At 42.3% G+C, this 17,719-nt stretch overlaps 1 protein-coding gene across 3 annotated transcripts in view; it reads right to left on the reverse strand.

Moving 5' to 3' along the window:
- Positions 1–17,719, reverse strand: part of Rab8b (RAB8B, member RAS oncogene family) — a 77,533-nt gene that overhangs the window by 16,512 nt on the left and 43,302 nt on the right. For all 3 annotated transcript variants that reach the window (NM_153317.3, XM_039080935.2, XM_039080932.2), the window contains exons 2-3: positions 2,989–3,049; positions 321–381 (exon numbers count right to left, since the gene is read on the reverse strand). In NM_153317.3, coding sequence (NP_695229.1) covers positions 321–381; positions 2,989–3,049 — 122 coding nt within the window. The remainder of the gene's footprint in view (positions 1–320; positions 382–2,988; positions 3,050–17,719) is intronic.

Below are 17,719 nucleotides of genomic sequence, written 5' to 3' on the forward strand. Positions count from 1 at the left end.
ATGCAGCTTCCCCATCCAGATGTTTACTGAGAACTGCTGCTGTAATGAGACCTCCTACTGAGACAAGCCAGCCCACTCTTCTATCCAGAACCAGCAACGCTCTGAATGGTGTGTGTAAGTGCTGCTCCACCACAGTGAGCAAGGGCCACCACTCTCAGCTTTTCTGTACGTGTGTCTGTATGTCTGTCCTTTCCTCATTCCCTCATTTGCCCCAGCAGGTTTCCAGGACCATGCCAGCTATGCTGAATGCAGTGATTCTAGGCTCTAGTTTCCTAACCAAAGATAGGCAATGAATACCCTGTTTTATTTTCCCCACTCACCATGGCTCCTCTATAGTATGCTGTTGTAATTGTTCGGAATCTTTCCTGGCCCGCCGTGTCCCTAAAATTTGAAACAAAGAAAGGAAAGAATGGTTTTAATTACCAGCCAACCAAGTGAGAGCCCCAAGTCATAGCAGATAAAATTCTGACCTCTCCGCCGTGCAGTGTGGCAGGGAAAAGGAGAACTCGGACAAAGGTGGCACACTGTGCCTTGAGAGCTGGAGGCAGCAGTGGCCACAGGAGCCTGTCAGAGCGCACAAGGACTTGGGTGGAAAAAGCACAAGTGAGAAAATGCGCAGGTCCCACTAGGAACTGGGCTATGGGAAGAGACAGAGAATAGCTCTAAATTCTTGGACTCCCAGAGGCAGCGATAACCTGTCTGTAAGTGCTACATGATTGGGGTATTTTGCTTTTTTGACTGCATGTGTGATTTCTTTCTTTTTTTTTTTTTTTTTTTGGTTTTTGGTTTTTTTTTTTTTTCGGAGCTGGGGACCGAACCCAGGGCCTTGCGCTTCCTAGGTAAGCGCTCTACCACTGAGCTAAATCCCCAGCCCCCGCATGTGTGATTTCTACACAAAGCAAACAGCTGAACGACATTCATTCTGCTCAGCAGACCTGAACAAAACCTGTCTCCTCTAGACACTTTCAGAGCACGGCCTGAAGCTAATGACAGGAACCTGGAGTCCAACATCGTTCTCCAAGTTTCTAAAGACTAAACATAAACATCTCAAAATTACACAAGCTTTTAGCTATTCTTTCATTTGAACTAAAGGCATACTGCTAAAATATGTATTCTAGAATGGGAATGTAGCTCGAGAGTAGGGCACTTGCCTAGCAAGGCCCTAGGTTCAGTATTAATCCAGGGCTGTGTGAGGGGGAGCACCGTATGCTTCACACTGACACACTCCAAGAAATATGGACATTTCTAATTAAATTCATAGCTTACATCCTACAGAAGAAGCCACGTTTCCTTGATAATTGGAGGAAAGCTACTACTTTTAAATTTGCCATTTATAGCCGGAACTAATTCACTTCCTGTGATACTAGGATAAACTCAATTATGCAATTTAATTGGGAAGAACAGAGAGGTTTGTGGAAATATAGTAAAAATCTAATATATAGTAAACTCCACTGAGGGACAAAGGTTCAAAGGGAATACAGCCAATTAAGCAGCAAATATCTTAGTATTTGTATCTACTTTATAAAATACTTCTGAGCATGCTGCCCCCCACAGCAGAGTGGCTGTGATGACCTCACCCAGAGTGAAGTGGGTAATATTATCATCTTTACCCTGCAGCAGGTTCAGGAGAGCTATGGCCTGATCTCTGCCACTAAACAGATCTCAGCCTTGAACGAGACTCAAGCAGTGCACACTCAGCTGTAGCACCAAGATGAGACTCACACCAAACCCATAGCCTGTCATTCTCTTCCGTATCAGCACTAGAAATGTGAGGAACTTACCTTTTGCTCAGCAACGAGGAGGAACAGAGAAACCAAGCACCTTTAAGTGGATTAATCATATTTCCTTTACTCAGATACATTACCGACTTAGAAACAGCATACACATGCGCACACAAATAATAAGAAAAAAAACCTTAAGGCTGAGTGTGTTTCTCCGAGTTCTGTGACGGAACAGGGGGTGTGAGTAACAGGTGATAACCTACTGCTTTTGCGTAGCATCCGCAGTATAGGGCAGTCTGTGGGATTGTGCCCTCGGCCTATGATAGCTGATGCTGTGTCTAGGTGGACAGTGCCAGAATTGAGTTAAGTTATAGAACACTCTAATGGCAAATTTAAAACTAGTAGCTTTCCCCCAATCATGCTTGGGGTAGGCATGGAGGGGGAACCCCATATACATTTGGTATCAAAAGTGTTTAAATGTTTTTTTTTTAAGTCACAGTACTTATTTTTTCCTTATTTCTCCATTAAATAGGCCCTACTTGATAAATTATAAAGTATAATTTATACAGAGCTATAGAGGCCCTCCAATTTCATTAATCCAACTAATCTGTGAGTGAGGAAGGAGGAGCCCAAGAAGGTGCGGGGTTTGGAGAAGCTTCCCCTGAAGGCCACATCTAAAAGGCTTGGTTATGTATCAGCTGGTGATATTGGGGGTTGAGTCTCTGGGGGTTGGGCTTGGTGGGAAGTCCTTAGGTCACCGGGAGCATGTTCTTCAAGTGGACTGTACAGCCCTAGGCCCTTCCCCGTGCTCTGTCAAGCATTCCCTGCCATTGCCATCCAGTGCCTCATCAGAGACCCAGCAATGTCTACCTAATCTAGGTCCACCTGTGAGCCAAACAAAGCATCTCTCTTTATAAACGCAGCATCTCACATGTTCTGTGTTAGTGATGGACAGAAAGCCATTTCCGCAAAGTCCTCCATTTAGAATGCTGTGGCTAGAAGCCAGGCCTGACTTTCAGCCCAGGGTCTGTGCCATTTTGCTGTGTCTGAGTCACAGCTGCAACTACAATGAAGAAGTGCATGCTTTTGAGAATCAGTTTCTTCTTGTCCAGAGCTTGGAACAGGCAGGCTTTGACCTCCTTCCCCCTCTGGTTTTCCAAAGGAAAGGTTTGAGCGGCTGACGATGTCTCTAATATCTTGAGTCACATTTTAACCCACTGCCAATTCCAGTAGAAATTCCATGTGCCTTCATTTTTTTTTAACTTACCATATCTGAAGTTTAATTTTCTTTCCGTCGAGTTCTATCGTTCTGATTTTAAAATCAATTCCTGCCAGAAAACAAAAAAGGATATGCTAAGTTCCTTAAATTCAATCCAAGTCTTATTAGGGAGGGAACAAAGATTTCTATTGAAAAAAAAAAAAGCTCTCCAACGCACTGGAAAATGTGAGCGCACGGAGGGTGTGAATGGCATGTTTCCTTTGAATACAGGCTGGAGAGAGGAATGCTAACCACTCTGCAACGCATTCCCACACATGTGAAGTGCAAGATTACAGGCCTCATGATTTGGGCACAAATGGACCACATCCTGCAGAGCTACATAATTCAGAAGGACCGAGAACATAACATATTTTCTCCTTCCTGAAATACATACACACAATATTTTCAGTCCTCATGCCCCAACCTTCCCTACAAAAGACTGTAGAGACTCTTTAAAACAATTTTCTTCCCCTCCTGTTACTTATTTTGTCAGAATCTGCACACTTAAGGGGGAGAGAGGGAGAGGAGGGGGGAAGGGAGGGAGGAAGGGAGGGAGGGAGGGAACGCCTCTGCCCATTTGGGAAGGAAAGCCTATTCTACTTTATACAGTTAGCAGGGACTTCATATACATCTTAATTAATGCTCCCTGGGGGTTACTGCCTGGAACTGAAATGGCTATAATGGTTTTTAGCCTGGCTCACATTTCGGAATTCCAGAGACCGCGACGACAAGGACGACAACAACAAAACTCCCTTGACTAGGCCTGCCTCTTCCCCAATCCTGAGACTGACTTACCTGGTCAGTCTGGTTAGCTGGTTAAACTGGCGATTTTCAAAGCCCCCTGGGTGACTGAACCTGACTCCAAAGCCCAGCAAGCCCAAAGGCTGTCAGGGAAGGGAAAGCCAGTTGGGACGTTGTCATTCCAAAGTTAGACATCTCTTCACCTATCTATCCGCAAGCCATGACAGTTCAAACTTACTCAGGACTCTACCACACAGGGGCACACAGTCCTTGTCTCAACAGTGTGCTTTATCTTTGCCTGGGAAGCAGGGTTTATTTATTTTTTTTTTTACTTTTGAGACAGCGTCTCGTTAGCTAAAGCTGGCTTCAGATCACTGTGTGGCTGAAGATGATTCTGATTTGACCTTTCTGCCTCTACCTTCCAAGGGCCAGAACTGCACTATGCACCACCACTCTAGTTTATGCAGTGCTGGGGAACGGAGGACGGTCTATAAGATAGGTAAGTACTCTTCCAACTGCGCTATAACCCCAATCCCAGGAATAAGGAAGGGTTTCTGTATCAATCAGAGATAAATACAACTGGGCAGCAATGCACTAAATCCCCCTCCTCTGGCCACTCAGCTGCATTTAGCTTTTCCCACTCTTTTACCTTTTACACTGAACTCAGTTTCTAATGCTTCTCAAGAGCACTTATAAACTATGTCCTATAAATGGTCTTGAACAGTAACTGCAGCATTTGGAGTGTGAAGGGGTATCACGCAGCCATGTATAATACTTCTTCACAGGGAGGTGGAAAGCACCCAAAAAGACTGTTCCCAGATCCAGCTTTCAGTAATGCATATGCATAAACCAACTGGATTTCACCCTCTTCTCTGTGTGGTACTTTTCCATGAGGGAGCCTTCTTAGCTCTCTCTGCATTTGGAAACACACAAAAATCCCACCCAAGCTGATCTAACAAACTAGCCTCTTAATCACTCTTTCTGTCACTAATGGCCCTGGACTGTGAGCAAATACAATCTGATACCAGTGTTCCCAGGTTCCACGGCTCATGTTTCTTCCTCTACAGTAATTGGCTTTGCAGGAGCAAAACTTAGTTCTGTAGCATGACCAGTACTGCTAGAGTCCCACAGCACCTGTCTGCCCTCACTTGTTTCAGGTGTAGACACCAGTTTTTATTGTCATTTGACTTTTCAAAACGCCCCCAAATCCAGTATAACAAAGACCCCATAGAAATCCTCTCTTGACCAGGCAAGGTGACTCCATTGGTAGAAAAGCACTTGTCAACCTGAGATCAATCTGGGACCCAAAGTGAAAGAACTAATTCTTAAAGCTAACTTCCATATATGGGCATGGTCTGTTTGTGGTGTGTGTGTGTGTGTGTGTGTGTGTGTGTGTGTGTGTGTGTGTGACACATAAAGCTCAAATGCATAATAAATTAAACAAAACAAAAAATCCTTCTTCCACCCTTTATCTTTTTCTGGCTCCCACATAAAGAGCAATGCCTAGCATTCAGAAGGCATTCAATAAGAGTTTCCTAAAACTAACATTCAAAAATTTTAATTATTTTTAATTATGTGCATTTGTGTTGGGGGATGTATGTGTGTGCAGTGGCCAGAGGTGTTAAATCCCCTGGAGCTGGAGTTACCACATGTGGGAGGCAGAGGCAGGTGAACCTCTATGAGTTCAAGGCCAGCCTGGTCTACATAATGAGTTCCAGGAGAACCAGGACTATAAGTACTGAGACCCTGTCTCAAAACAAACAAACAAACAAATATAACAAGAAGAAAAGACAAAAAAAGAAGAAAGAAAACAAAAGAAAAGAAAGGAAAGAACTCAAGTCCTCTTGGAGAGTATATGTTCTTAACTGGTAAGTCAGCTCTTTCAGAGAGCCACATCAGAGAAATAAAACCCACTAGTAGAAGTGGCAAGGGGGACTGGAGGGTAAGAAGTGGGACTTCAGATCTGCAAATTCTGCTGAGTACCTCACAAAATCAGGAAGACGTTACCCACCACTGAGGTGTATGCTTCAAAATGGAAAGACAGTAAAATGTGCTGGACCATGTTAACTCCAACCAAATGTGGCTTGAGAAAACCTCCATTCTCAGGAGCGCCAATAGATGGAAAAGTGCAGCTTAACTCAGTACTGCGATGACTCGGTGATTTGCTTTATTAGGAATAACGGTCTCAGTCAATCCCATTAGCCAAGCTTTAGTCAAACCAGGTTCAAAATAAGGCAAATGTCAGGTTGTAGTTAAATGAACTTCTCACTTCCCCTGATCTGTAACTGTTATCCAGCCATGTGGTAGCCGTGCACCTGATTCATGAATAATTGTGTGCTCATAAACACCATTAAATGTAGTTTGTTTAAAACTTGTTTTTCTTTCTCTCCTTACATGTGTGAGAACAAGCTATCTCCATACAGAATCAGAGGTCAGAGGAGAACTTCCTGGAGGACTGTGTATTTGACATTGCTTTAACTGCAGAGTAAAAGTTCATTAGCTAACAGGGAAACCCAGTCAGGACCTTTCACTAGAAATGGAGGGTATTAATATTACTGACAAGTGCACACACAAGTGTGCACCCTCAAACATACAAACAAGCATGCATGTTCTCATATAAGTGATGCAAAATCTCTCCCCCTAAAAAAAGAAGATATTTATAATTTGCCTGACAATAGTATCAATAGAAACATAGTAGATCAACGTTCACTTTAACATTTACTTTTCTGAGATCAAAGATAATTATGATTAAAATTGTATTGGTTAGGATACGTTCAACTGCAAGTAACAGACAGACTTCAGTTCAAACTAGCTTAACGTAATCTCAACTCAGTGGAGACAGGTTCAGGGACCCCCTCGGTCCTGTGGTTCCAGCTCTTTTCTCTGTGCCTCCCTCATCTCTGTCTTTCTGGGAGGATCAAGTTTATCCTCTGACTGGTGTCAGCTCCTGATAATGAAGCAAGATGAGAAGAAAACAGTCCAGGTTCCTATCCCCTTAGGATGCCCTATCTTCATGACTCTTCCTCCTTTTTTCCCTTCTTCTCTCCCCTCTGAAGGTATAATGTTATTGTGCACAGTGTAACAATTATCCTTGTATTATTAAATACTAATTTCTATGCCCCTGGATCTGGTTGCAATCCTTCTAAGAATCTCCTGTCTTAGTGTTGTGATTTTTGCTCCTCAATTATTCCCTGATTGGTCAATACAGCTAGCTAATCACCCAATGACTGAGCAGGGGAGAAACAAGGACAGGACTTCTTCCTAGCTAGGGGAGGGGGCAGGATAGAGAGGAAGTGGGAGTTCAACTACAAGGAGGGGGTCCAGGAGACACCGTGAGAAAACAGCTGGGGCAGAGAAAGGCATAGCAGGCAAGTGTCTCAGGGATTTTGGTTGAGAGGTAGCCAGCGTAGCTTAGAGGATTAATAAAGTAAGACTGCCCAGTTATTGTGCTATAAAGCTATAAATAAATATAATAGCACAGTTTCAATAACTTGAGAGCTAGCAGGTAAGAGAAAAACTGTAACATGTATAAAAATGCTAGTAACACCTTTCTTTTTATTTTATGTGTATTCATGTATATATAGAGAGAGTGTGTGTGAGTGTGTGTGTGTGTGTGTGTGTGTGTGTGTGTGTGTGTGTGTGTACGCGCGCACGTGCGAGTAAAGATCAGAGTTCAACCTAAAATGCAGATCCTCTGGCATGATTCACCTTTTAAAAAAAAAAATCCCTGTATTTATTTACTGAAGGTAGGGTGTGCCACAGTGGGGATCAGAGGGCAACTTGTGGGAATCTGGTCATGAGTCCCAGAGGCTGAAGTCAGGTTAACAGGTTTTGTGGTATCACCTTTATCCATCAAACCTGTATCCATCAGCTTCTCTCCTTGTTTTTGAGAAAAGGTTTCTTCCTGGTCTGGAATTTGAGAGGAAAGCTATGCTGGCGGGCCAGGGAGCCCTACACTTCCACCTCCCAAGTGTCAGGAGTTCAACATGTAGCCTTCTTTCTTTTTTTTAACATACGATTAATTTCAAGCCCTTGTACTTGGACCTTTACACATAAGTTCTCTCCCTAGCCCCCATGTCTCATTTCTCAAGGACTTGTCATAGAGCATCATGTTCTGGAGGGCTGAGTCCTATTTCCTACAGTAATCACTGCCTTGGGACTTACCAAGACTGAACTAATCTAAATTCACCCCAGATTCGGGTTGAGGCCCATCCTTGAGTTCCTTCCCCACTACACTGGGCTACTCAAAACAGCTCAAGAATGGAAAGCCTGCTTGGCATGCATCGTATCTTCTTATAATATCCAAATACGTTTCCTTAATACGACTTCATATTTGCATCTGTGTGACGTGGGCAAACCATAACCAAAGTCACACTGCCGTCACGCACATCACTCCACTCCACTGACTGATTGCCAGCTGCACTTTTCTGATGTTCACTTCACCTACTGCTTAATCAGGAACCAAAAGATACAAAGGCAAGATATGAGTAATCCAAGAAAATGACACATCCTCCGCTAAACAGTTACGGTTACAGCCAGGAGAGTTCTCCAGCCTCCTGCTTGTTCTAATTCCCCCAATGACTAGCTGCAAAGAGGAGGAGGAGGAAGAGCGGCCACAATGCCCAGCATCAACAACCACAGTACAGGTCTCTGTGAGGTGTGTAGACATGTGTGCAGGCAAAGCGCCTTTATACCAGATAAAATAAACATTCTGAGAAACAATAAAATTAAAGAGGGATATGCATCTCTGAAAAGCACAGCTTTCTAAAGGAGCTAGCTATATTAAAGGTCAAAAGGCTCATCCTAGTTCAACAGACTTTTAAAGAGCACCAGCTTCTGGCAATTAATAATATAATAACCTATGTTCAGATTGCTAGCTTTGCACTACCCTGACTCATGAGCACTTCATGACCTACCCATAGCGATGTGGAGCTCACCCAGCTGGCAACCCCAACCAACATCTACCTTGGGAGACCAGACTCCACAGCAGAGGCTGCACTGCTTAAATATACCCAATACGATTTTTCTTTTTGATGGTTTTAAAAACAGACGGCTTCCCCATCAATATTTATTTATTCCAACAACACAGAAAACAAACTGTAAGAAAGCATTCCCAAGGGACTCAAGGCCATTTTCATTTTGACAGATTTTTTTTCTGAATGATTCTTATGAAAATGGTGGCTCACAGTTGATTCATGTTATTCACTATAAAAAAGCAGGAAAGGAAATAGAACCACAGAATCACAGGCCTGGAAAGAACCCTGGAGATTACAGGCTTGTTCTTGTGGTTAAGAAAACGGACCCAGATAAATGTGGGAATTTTCATCAGTCATGATGAAATTAAGACCCACACATGATGGATTTAAAATTAAATTTTTACATTTTAAGATCACAACTGCAGCTAGATATGATGCTGCATGCTTTGAATCCCAGCACGGAGGAGACAGAGGGAGGCAGATCTCTGAGTTAGAGGTCAGTCTGATCTACACAGTGAGTTCCTGGACAGCCAGGGCTACACAGAGAAAGCCTGTCTTGAAAAAACAAACAAACAAACAAACAAACAAAAAGACTGCCCCAAGAAATATGAACAAGAAGCCCAGCCCTGAGATGCCCACGACCAGGAGAGAACACCAAGAATATACTCTTGCTATTTGAAGAGCGATTACACTGAGACACTTAGCTATGCCACAATTGTCAACACACCTGTCAACACACCTATCAATAGGGCTGAATGTAACAAAACATAACATTAAATGGAAAAATAAGTTCAGAAATACAGTCAAATTATTACTGGAACTCTTTAAAACCACTCAAAATAAAGTCTGTTTCATTAGCACGTACATCCGTGTGTAAAGTAGTATCACTTATATTTATATCCAGAGATAATTAAAACATAAAGCATGGAGAGATAGCTCAGCAGTTAGGAGTAATGGTTGCTTTTCCAGAGGACCTGAGGGTTCAATTCCCAGCACCCACATGTCGGCTCACAACTATCTGTAACTCCAGACTCAGGAGATCCAATGCCTTCTGGCCGCCATGAGCACTGATACAGAAGATGCACAGATACAGGTACAGGTAAAGCACCATACACATAAAATGAATAAAATAAAATAAAATAAAGCATAAAACATGCACGAGAATGGTTGGTAACAAATTAAGGATAACTGTTACTGCTAGAAAGAAATTAAAGGAGTGAGGATGAGCAAAGGGTTGATTCTATTTTAACTCACTAACTTTTTAAAAAAGATTTCTCTTTAAAGTGTATGTGAGTGTGTGTGTGTGTGTGTGTGTGTGTGTGTGTGTGTGTGTGTGTGTATGCACCATGTGCACATACATCTATATGCACATCAGTGCAGGTATTTATGGGGGCCAGAGACGTTGGATTCCCCTGGGACTGGGGTTAGACAGTTGTGAACTACCTGATATGGGTGCTGAGAATTGAACTCAGATCCTCTAAGGAGCAGTATGTGCGCTTCCTGCAGAGCCAGTTCTATAATTTATTATTTCTAAAATCAAGTAATGGGTACACAAATATAGGAGTGTTTTGTATTAGTAATACTTCCATGTAGATGTAAGTTTTTTTTAATTTATTTTTATTTATGTGTGCATGTGTGCTGCCTGTGAAGGTATGTGCACATGTGTGTGGGTATTTACAGAGGCTAGAAGAGGGTGTCAGATCCCCTGGAGCTGCAGTTACAGGCGGTTGTCATCTGCCCTATGAGGGTGCTGGGAACTGAACTAGGGTCCTCTAGAAGAACAGAAAATACTCTTCACTGCTGAGCCATCTCTTCAAGCCCTTTCATATACATTTTTTAAAGCTTTTTAAAAAACTGGGTGTAGTGGTACACACCTTTCATCCCAGCACTTAGGAGGCAGACACAAGCAGATCTCTGAGAATTTGAGGTCAACCTAGTCTACATAGTGAGTTCCAGGACAGCCTGGGCTATATACTGAGACCTTGTCTCAATAAACAAAAACAAACAAAACATGGTTTTTTGAAAGCAAACACTATGGGTGGGGTGATGGCTCAAAGGATAAAGTGCTTACTAGTCAAACATGAGAACCTCAAACCCATGTTAAAAAACAAAATAAAACATTGGATGTGGCACTTCGTGTCTAAAACTCCAGCACTGTGGGGTCAGGGATGCTCTGGGGTGGGTGTGGCCTTCTCAAGCCAAGAAGCCCAGCCACAGCAATAAGCTCCAGGTTGGTTGAGACATAAGTTTCAAAACAATCAAACACCGGACACTGACATCTGACACACACATGCAAAATAAATGGTAAATAATAAAAATTTAAAGCAAACATTAGTGGTTTGGAAAACAAATCTGAAGGGAGATATCCATTCACAACATTTAGGAAAGCCAAGCCAAGTTTTAGTAATGAAAGGGACTTAAAAAGATTTAGCTGCAGACAAGCAGGCCTGCCCCTTGTTCAATATATAGGCCGGTGAGCCTACAGGGGCAGTGGGTCTCAACCTTCCTAATGCTGCAGCCCTTTCATTCAGTTCCTTGTGTTGTGGTGACCTCAACCATAAAATTATTTTCATCGATACTTCACAGCTGTAAATTTGCTACTGTTCTGAATTGTAATGCAAATATCTGTGTTTTCCAATGATCTTAGGTGACCCCTATGAAAGGGTCATTCAGCCAGCAAAGGGGTTGAGACCTATAGGTTAAAAACTGCTGCTATAGTGAGTTACCATGTTGGGAAGGTACTCTGGGTTGGGTAGGGAAACTGGACAAGTCAAACGAGTCTTGATTTTCTATTCAATGAGAGAAGGAAGATGACCCCCATGCCTTCCCCCAGTGCTGTGCTTACATCTCTGAGGAGAAAGCATTTTCTGGGACCATCCACAGAACACTGGGCTTCAAGACACCAGGGAGGTGTGGTGTGGAGTGTGTGCTCATTCACAGTGCTGCTTATAACACAGTTCTCAGAAACCAGTGAGGCAGCTGGAGCCAGCTGGAGAGATGGGTTTCACCAGAACCGAGGAGGAAACACTGAGCGTAGCCCAACTCACAGTTACCAGGCCTCACAGGGAAAAGGAACTTGGATGAAAATATAGGCCACCCTTCATCCTGCAAGTTAGAAATCATTTAAGACAAGAAGGGACAGGGTGGTAACCTCTTCTACACTGAAGTCATATTAGTTGACAGATATCAACGACCTAAGTACCTCCAACAAGAGATGAGGAGCCTCCCTGGGTGACTGAGGTTGGAAGCCAGCCGAGTGTGGGAAAGACTGCTTTTAGCCTGGCCCTGGGAATGCTCTCTGGGGGGCAGGAGGCCAGATCTCCTGACCTTCAGCATGACTGTGACTTGATGCATTCTGTCCTGGGACACTCAGGGGAAGCTGCTGCCTGAATCGTGGAAATGAGTGAAAAGAGGTAAGAGACCTCCAACCTTGTTTTCCCTACTGAAACTAGGGGTTTGCTGTTGTCATTCACATCTTGTTTTGTTTTGTTTTGTTTTGTTTTGTTTTATGATCTGATCTTTTGGCTGCAGGCACTAGAACTGTGGTGGAAAAGTCCATTTTCTGGATCACCCAGCCTTTTGATAAATGACTGCAATGTAGAATTTCAAAACTAGGTTTACTTAAAGTACTGAACCTACATGGATTGTCTATGTCCTTTGATGCACTTTAAAAGGCAGAGATTTAGTGTTGTGCTTTTTCAATTAAAAAAAGGAAAGATGTTCTCCAGCTTAAAAGCACACTTGATGGGGCTGGAGAGGTGGCTCAGAGGTTAAGAGCACTGACTGCTCTTCCAGAGGTTGTGAGTTCAAATCCCAGCAACCACATGGTGGCTCACAACCATCTGTAATGGGATCTGATGCCCTCTTCTGGTGAGTCTGAAGATAGCAACAATGTGCTCAGATACACAAAATAAATAGATAAATCTTAAAACAAATAACCAAAAAAGCAACTCCTGGAAACCCAGGCTATCTGCATATCTGGTTATGTGGTTTGTTTACATTCCTGGACTATCTCAAAAATGGGGGAGGCGGGGGAGGGAGAAAGCTTCTCAAATGTTGAAATCTACCTTAAAGAAATCTACATATACTCTATTTAAACGGTTGGTTTTTTTATTTTTTTATTTTACATAGATGGGTACCATCAAAAGCCAGAAGAGAGCGCAAGGCCCTGGGTTCGGTCCCCAGCTCTGAAAAAAAGAACCAAAAAAAAAAAAAAAAAGCCAGAAGAGTATGTTAGATCCCCCAAAATTGTAGTTACAGATGGTTGAAAGACACCATACGGGTCCTTGGAATCAAACTAGGTTTTCTGAAATGGCAGTAGCAAGTGCTCTTTGGAGATGATAAACCATCGCCAGCCCCCTTGGTTTTGGTTTATGAGTCAGGGTCTTATATTTAGCCCAGGCTGGCCTCAAACTCACAATCCTCCAACCCAGCCTCCCAGTGGTAGGACTACAAAGATTTTCGTTACTAACAATTCAGACACAGTTCTTGCCAGTTTCTAAACTCTCTTTCAGCTACATTTTGCCTATGCTTATGTGTAATTCCAATCATGAGAATAATGAAATTTCAGAGCTACTTTCAAGGTGATTACTTAGATTTCTAATTAGTTACATAGAAAAAAATGAGTCACAATTTTAAAGTGTTTTTCCAATGGAAAGGAAAAACCTTGAAGAAATGTATAAAAAGTAGAATTATAATTAAGAATGTTACTTAGATTTTAAAAGAGGTGGGTTACAGCATTTTTGGTAAATAAATGTTCTGTAAGTTTTAAATCTATTGTCACCATAAAGTCAGAACTACTTGGTTTTATGTACTTATAATGAAATGGTAAACAAATGGTAAACCATTTGTCTTCCAGCTTGAAAAATTTAAAGTCAAATATATAAGAAGAAAACACTAAATGTAACTTTAGATAAGACTTTAGAAGACCACTGACAGCCATGTATAATTATGTTAGCTCAGTCAAATCCATTGGAAGAGTAGATATTTTTTAAGGTGAACTATCAAGATAACAACTTGTCAGAAAATACGACTCACCCTTTAAGACACCTGACATATCAGAAATACACTGGACATCCCTATTTCTTCAGTTCTACTCTATGAAGAGGAAGTGGTAAACTAAGCCCCATTTGTGGTGGAGATGAACAGTGACACAAAATGCCATTTCCTGCTCAAAAAAAGCTGCATAGCTTTGCACTATTTCAGAATTTTCTACTTATATCTCAATTCAATGTAACTTGGCATAAGACAACTTCATAAGACATCTGTACCCCTTAGATCTAATTGTGCTAACCAGAGATAACAAACTCAGGAGTTAACACTAGAAACTGGGGAAGAATCCTTACTGTTTCTTTAGGCCACAAAATACATGACAGACTAAAAGACACTGTGCTTAAGCACTGTTCAATTTGTTGGGCCATGGTGGGCTAGAACCTGAGCTGTGTAAATACTAAGGAAGCACTGTGTCCTGAACCCATACGCATAATTTTATTTTAAGAAAGTTCTTTTATGGGCATGTGTGTGTGGAGGACTGTGGAAGACTGGAAAAGCAACTGAACACTCTAAGCAGGGCTAACAGGCCATCCCTGTTGGAGCTTGGAAGACAGTAGTACTGAGAGCCATGTAGAGTATAAAGGCCTGGTTTAAGAGCTTTCAGAGGAGAACAATGTTAGCAACCAGTCTAGAGACCATTCTTGTGATATCTTGGCAGAAAATGTGGCTGCTTTTTGCCCTTGCCCTAAGAATCTGCCTGGGGTTAAACTGAAAAGTTTGGGACTAACTTGGTCGGCAGAGGAGATTTCAAGACAGCCTAATATAGACTCTGTCTTGCGGTTATTAGTGATTATTCTTATGCAGATCTACAGTAAAAAACCAGCAGAGCATAAAGAAATAAAAACTATACAGTTTGAGGAGAAAAAGAACATCAGGCAATTTAATGTTGGAGCCAGGTCTTATACTCAAAGATATGAGAAGTTTAGAGAAAGGCCTCATGTTAAATAGAATAAAATGAGTGCTACACTCAGGGCAGGACCCCATTCCTAGTACTAACTCTGTCTTAATTACTTTCCATTACTGTGCAGAAACTCTATGACCACGGCAACTTAATAGAAGACAGAGTTTATTACACTTACAATTCAGAGAGTGGAGGGGAGCATGGCAATAGGCAAGCATGACTCTGAAGCAGTAGCTCAGAGGTTACATCCTGGTCCATAAGCACAAAGCACAGAAATGCTGGGAATGGCATGGGCTTTTATAACTTCAATGCCTGCCCCCAGTGTCACATCATGGGCTCATGAGGCAATTCATCCCAATCCTTCCCAAACAGTTCTATCAACTGGGAACCATTCAAATATTTGTGCCTATTGAGAATGAAAGCTATTCTCATTCACATCACCGAAACCTGCATGAGTTTATATATACCACGTATGTGTAGGTGCCCACAGAGGCCAGAGGGCATCAGAATTATACATGGCTGTGAGCTGCCTGACACAAGTGCTGGAAACCAACCATGGGTCCTCTGCAAGGGCAGTACACGATTTTAACAACTGAGTCATATCACCAGTGCCCGAACTTTTAAATAACTTCTGTATTTTAGAATTCCAAAGGCCTTTAACCCATAACATTAAAATAGAATGACCTAATTAACCCTTAAAATGTTTTGGGGGAGATGAAGGGAAAGTAAACCAAATGATAACTACCTGTGTTAAGACACACAGAAATAGCAAATGAAGCTTAGTAATAGCTACAGCAAGGTAACATTTGCAGAAATACTCAGACATCACTGAGTATGCTAACCAATTAAGGAGGTAGCAGAACTTACCCAGGATTCAGTTTGCCATTTGCAAATGACTAAGCAATTGCAATCCGTGTGCTTTCAAACTGTGGTGAAGGGGCTAAAAAGATGGCTCAGTCAATAAAGTGCTTGTCCTGCAAACACAAGGTCTGAGTTCAAGCCTTGGAACCCCTGAAAAAAGCTGAGTGTGACAGTGCTTGCTTGTGATTCCAGTGATGGGGAAGCAAAGACAGGCAGATCCCTGCCTAGTCCCTATCAGCCAGCTCCAGGCCTTAAAGTCTATCTCAAGAAACAACGTGGACAGCTCCTGAGCAATGACAGCACAGTTGGCCTTTGGACTTCATACACATAAAACACTGGAGCAGTAGCTCAGAGCTTAATCCCAGTTCACAAGCACAAGGCAGAGAGAGCTAACCAGGAATGACCTTGTACCTGTGTGCGCACGCACACACACACACACACACACACCCCACACACAAAATGTGCCTTAAATGTCATTGTAGTTACACATATGTGCATAAGCTCACAAGTATGTGCATACACATACATACACACACATACAGACAAAAGAAATGTGCCTAGAAGTGACAACGAGTTTGATATTAAGAGAGGATTTTATAGATTCTCTGTGAACAGATATTTTCTGTCTTTAATCTCTGTTCACAAAGGGTCAAATATGAGAAAGATTCTTTCTGAAAACTTAAAGTTCAGAAGGTGCTGAGACTATCATTTTTCTCCCCGTGATAAATTCATGACCACCTCAAGAACTAAACTTCTCCAAAATGAAACCAGCTGCACGTCCTCGGCTCCATCTACTGCTGCCAAGAAAGCCGCTTCTGCAGCAGGAAAGCCCTGTAGTGTGAGTCACCAAACCCTTTAAACCTGAGCTGTCCAGTCTGTACTTGACAATCCCTTCGGGTTTTTACTTAGCAGTGAAGGAAAAACTGTAGTACCCAAAAAAATGATTTTAAAAACAAAGAGCAGTTTTCTCACATTACACATTATTGCTATGGGAAAAAAACAGATTGCCAAATCACTTAAGTTAATTCAGGGAAAAATGAAAACTGCATCACACACACACACACACACACACACACACACACACACACACACACACGCTGTGAGACATGGAGAAGAACAGATCTCTTGGATCTCCCCAGGCACTGGACATTATACTCTCCATTCACTTAGAAATGAGTAAAAGCTCAAAAGAAAGGTTAGAAAGTAACAGAACTAATCACAATATGACACAGCGTAAGAACCAAAACCAAAAAATAGCTGAGTTCCTTCTCAGACTAAATTCTTTAAACAGGAATTACAAAAGACATGTGTTATTCATGCCCTAGGGCTGAAACAACTTTAGCAATAATTTGATTATTTTCTAGGAAAATTCCCAGTCACTTTGTTTGGAAGAATTTCAGGTTATATAATGTAAAATGTAAATCTTATAATTCGCCTCATCCAATTAATACAAACCACCAAGGGGGGGGGGGGAGGCCTGCACCAATTACTGAAGGCAGAAGGCAGAGTCTCCTCGCCAGCTACCTTCTCTGCAGAAACCAGAGGTTGTGAAATCAACCTAAGGGCAACCCAGTGCTGGCTCTGAATCTAGTTAGCAAAGCCTCTGCTTCATCAAGCCAACGCCAGTGCTGCAGAAGCCCAGTCAGATCGAGCAGCTCTCTCACCCACTGCACCTCTGACAACAGGTGGGTAACTGGAACAAATGACCGATAACAACGTTAAAGCAAAAAGATAGTGTATGTGACAGTAAATAAGATAAAATTAGCAGGAATGGCACAAACAGAATGTTATTTTTCTAATAAGAAATGGAAAGCTACTACTGATTACATCATTCTGACTTGTGAGTGCAAATCCCTGGGATCCATGATTTAAAGCTCACAACAGTGAGAGTCATGTTTTGAATCGGAACTGTCTCTTGCAGGCTAATGCTCTCACCACTCAGCTCCAGGCTTGTAGGTGGTATCCTGAAAGGCTGTGGAGCCTTTAGAAGGTGGGACCTGGTTAGTGGAAATAGTTCAGTAGGAAGGTCATACTCACTTGGGGTCTCTGGTTGGCCTCAATGTGAGGCATAAAAGGCTCAGGATAGCAGTCATGCCTTTGCTGCCATGGTTGACTGAAACCCTCTGAAACCATGAGCCAAAATAAGTCATTCCTCCTTTAAGCTGTCGAGTATCTGGTTGCAAATATGTAAAAGTAATTAACACACTTT

Source organism: Rattus norvegicus, chromosome 8, assembly GCF_036323735.1.
Source record: "Rattus norvegicus strain BN/NHsdMcwi chromosome 8, GRCr8, whole genome shotgun sequence".
NCBI classification, from domain to species: Eukaryota; Metazoa; Chordata; class Mammalia; order Rodentia; family Muridae; genus Rattus; species Rattus norvegicus.